Below are 3,755 nucleotides of genomic sequence, written 5' to 3'. Positions count from 1 at the left end.
CAACTAGAAAAAATATGCGTAATTATCTTCTTCTAACTTACACATAAACTCAACCTACTCCACTGCAGCTCTAATAAAATGTCTGCAACATTTCATATCTTCATTATCACTATAAAAGCCCAAATCCCCAAATGCTGAAAGTTTGGAGACGTTAAGGCGCGAGGCGGAGAACAGTCTTTGCTTCGCCCTCAGGGCTGGAGAGAGAGAAAAAAAGAAACAGAGAAGCGAGGAGCCAATAGGAGCCGAGTGTCCACCCATGTGCCCTATAATTCAGAGTTTCTCATACTAGATCCCTGCCATTTACCTTCAGTGCTTCTACCGAGGGAGTTCGAGAAACAGCGCGTCTAGGATTTTGTGTAACAGGCTGCGTCCTGAACTAAACGTCTGCATGTTTTGTTCAAGTCTGCCCTGGAAATAAAGTGGAAGATCGTTGTTGCTTTTGTGATCCCCCACTCTAAAGGATGAGTGGACCGACATATGACAGGAAGATACCCGGTTTTTCAACCGATCTTTCAGGCTCTATGAGTTGCCATCCGACTTCCAAGGACTCTCCGACTCTTCCAGAGTCTTCGGCTACAGACATGGGTTATTACAGCAGCCATCACGAGTACTACCAGAGTCCTCCATACCCTCAACACATGAATTCATATCATCAGTTTAATCTGTCTGGGATGGGGGCATCAGCCGGACCTTACCCCACCAAGACAGAGTACCCTTACAATACTTACAGACAGTATGGACATTACAACAGAGACCTGCAGACGCCACCTCAAAGCGCAGGTGAGATTTTGAAGCATTTTTTTTAAATATTATTTTTAAATATGCCAGAGGTAGGTTATATGCAGTTAAAAAAATAAATAATAATCGGCATTTTTTTTTCTTAATATCGGTAAAAATAGGCATCTTCTAAAGATGATAAAATTGTGTTTTGATTAGCCAACTGAGAAGCGTAAGTTCGCGATTCTCTTAAAAATATTATTATTATTATTATTATTATTATTATTTTGAACATTTAATTGTATTATTATAGCACTTAAGTCGTTTATTTAAAGGGTTGTTACACATGAAATCTATTAAAGCAGGGTAGAAAGTTGCCTCTATCACAAGACATTCGCGGTCGCTGTAAAACAATTAAGACATTTTTATTGCATCTGTAACGCGATTAATCATTATTACTCAGTGCTGAGTCTAGGCTAGATGTCACGTTATATTTTATTGTTGAAGTAGACCTATAAATCACTAGATATGCTTACAGCCATTCCTACAAACTTGAAGATGATTTAACTATAGCATATTTAGCTATTTGTCAAACTAGAATTACTTTTTCTGATATAGCTACTGCCTACCACGGCTGACATACATTTTATTTTACTCATATGATGTCGCTTGTTTAATTCTCAAAGAGGAAGATTTGTTTAATTTATGAATTTCAGTGACTTTTTAATTTGCGTCACGATGCCAAAATGAAACCAGTCGGTTTTCGGCTTTCTTTTAGGTCCTGTAACCAACCCACTTTGCCTTAACGTGGTCTATACTTTTATTCTTTCCAGTCAAAGAGGAACTAGAGACTGAAGTTCGGATGGTAAACGGAAAACCCAAGAAAATCCGCAAGCCGCGCACCATTTACTCGAGTTACCAGCTCGCCGCGCTGCAGCGCCGCTTCCAGAAGGCGCAGTATCTGGCGCTGCCGGAGAGAGCCGAGCTCGCCGCTCAGCTGGGGCTCACGCAGACACAGGTAACACTGGAGCGAGAATTCATTTACAACACTCTTAACATAATTACTGGGCTGCCACCTGAACTTGCGTTTACAGCTTAAAGCACATCTATCGCTGACACTGAGCACACTGAGATAAGGATAAATAGCAAGCTTATCAGGTCATAAAGCATTCTCATGTCAGATGTGTTGAAATGTTATTGCTCATATTTTTACCACTGTAAGTAATACATTAATAATAGTTATTTATTTGCAGTTTCTGCAACGAAAATATTTGTAAATCACTTTATTTCGTTAATTTTTCGTGCAAAGTGTTATAGCCTACAGGACATTACAAATCGACGTCTTATTTTTGTCTGATAAAATATGTGCAATATGTGCACTGTCAAAAATATTGCCATCATTATTGTCTAATGACATCTTTGCTTGTATTAATTTAAGAAATTTTCATCTCAGTTTTCTTCATAAATGATTTAATGATTTGATTAAAAATATCAGCGTTTATACGTTACACAATGACTGTTTGAAATAATTTGGGCTTTGTTGAGGATTTTAAAGTTGTATTAATTTTATAAATGAAGCCTGAAGGTATTTTCATGGCGCTGTCTGTCAAAGCAAACGTCACATATCTAAAATACTTTTAAATACTAAAGTGTTTGTCGCATATTAATGATCTGTATAATTATGTTACATGCAAAATAAAAGGTAAAAAATTATCAGAAGTTACCCCTAGTTTTCTAGTTATCAAAAGGTGAACGTGCTTTGAAATGTTACTTGTAATCTATATTTCTGAAATACTGAAATGATCAAACCGTGTTGTTTTGTATATGTAAAAAAGTACATTAACAATGTAGCTACCAACATATCCCAACGTTTTGTTATATCCCCTCAAACCTGTCGTAACCAGTTCAAAGTAGAAACTGTAGCACTACTTTAGTTTTCCAAATCGTTAGGTAGCAATTCGATTTGATCTAAGAGACATTTGAGTTAATATTGTTTACTATGTCCAAAAGCAAACTGACGTGACTCGAATTGAATCGAATTAACTAATTTATTTCTTTTCTTTTCTTTTTTTTTTTTTTTTTTTTTTTTTGAACAGGTCAAAATCTGGTTCCAGAATCGGAGATCCAAGTTCAAGAAACTTTACAAGAACGGCGAGGTTCCGCTGGAGCACAGCCCGAACGCCAGCGACTCCATGGCCTGCAACTCGCCTCCATCCCCGGCTGTCTGGGACAATAACGCGCACTCTAGCCAGGTCAACCGGGGGCAGATCCCCCAGCCACCCCTCAGTTCAACACCCCCCTACATGGAAGATTACAGCAATCACTGGTACCAGCAGGGATCACATTTACAGCATCCAGTGCACCACCCAGGACCACCTCAGAGCGTGGGGGCCGTGTATTAATAGACACTGATGGAAGAGTTTAATATAAGAGGGAAAAGACTTTTGAAAAACTCAATATAAATAAGCTGAGAGATGCTCCGCGAGTATCTGGAGTGGGACAGCACACATGTGTTGGCGTTCTGTGTACTGTTTAAACGCGTATATGTCGATATATGAATGCTTTGTGTTGAAATAACAGTAGTGTAATATTAATAATAACAATGTTTCAATGTGTCCCGGCTACTCATATGCACATAGGTGTAGGTGAAACAATGTAAAGGAAGTTTAGAGTGGTTTTAAATTATTATGTTTTGTGACTTTCTTTATTTTCATGTTTTGTTCATTGAATAGGCGAATATTAAAAATGTTTTAAAGAACGATTGAACCCCAAATTGTGTCGTTATCAGCCTCTCCACCCACAGTGTGGGCTGGTGTCGCGCGCGTCAGAGACTCAGGACATAAGTTATATAGACTTGTACAAAATGTTGAAAGCTGTACATATGTGTTTAAATAAAGCAGAACCACTAAATTCGTGTTACTTAAGACAGAGACTGCACGCGGGTGCTCGAACCATTTTTTATTTTATTTTATTATTATTATTCCTGTAAGTAGTTCTATTGTTATGCTGTCAAACTGAATAAATGCGAATTGAAAGTA

At 38.0% G+C, this 3,755-nt stretch overlaps 1 protein-coding gene across 1 annotated transcript; it reads left to right on the top strand.

Annotated features, from left to right (window-relative positions):
* The first annotated feature begins 298 nt into the window (after window positions 1-298).
* On the top strand, window positions 299-3,755 carry dlx3b (distal-less homeobox 3b). Its single transcript, XM_026277236.1, has 3 exons — window positions 299-780; window positions 1,551-1,735; window positions 2,814-3,755. Exons 1-3 carry the CDS (start codon window positions 462-464, stop codon window positions 3,117-3,119), a joined length of 810 nt encoding a protein of 269 aa, XP_026133021.1. The 5' UTR covers window positions 299-461; the 3' UTR covers window positions 3,120-3,755.

The sequence above is a fragment of the Carassius auratus genome, chromosome 12 (genome assembly GCF_003368295.1).
Source record: "Carassius auratus strain Wakin chromosome 12, ASM336829v1, whole genome shotgun sequence".
NCBI classification, from domain to species: domain Eukaryota; kingdom Metazoa; phylum Chordata; class Actinopteri; order Cypriniformes; family Cyprinidae; genus Carassius; species Carassius auratus.
The sequence above is the reverse complement of the archived record's forward strand: the minus strand, read 5'-3'. Positions and strand labels throughout refer to the sequence as shown.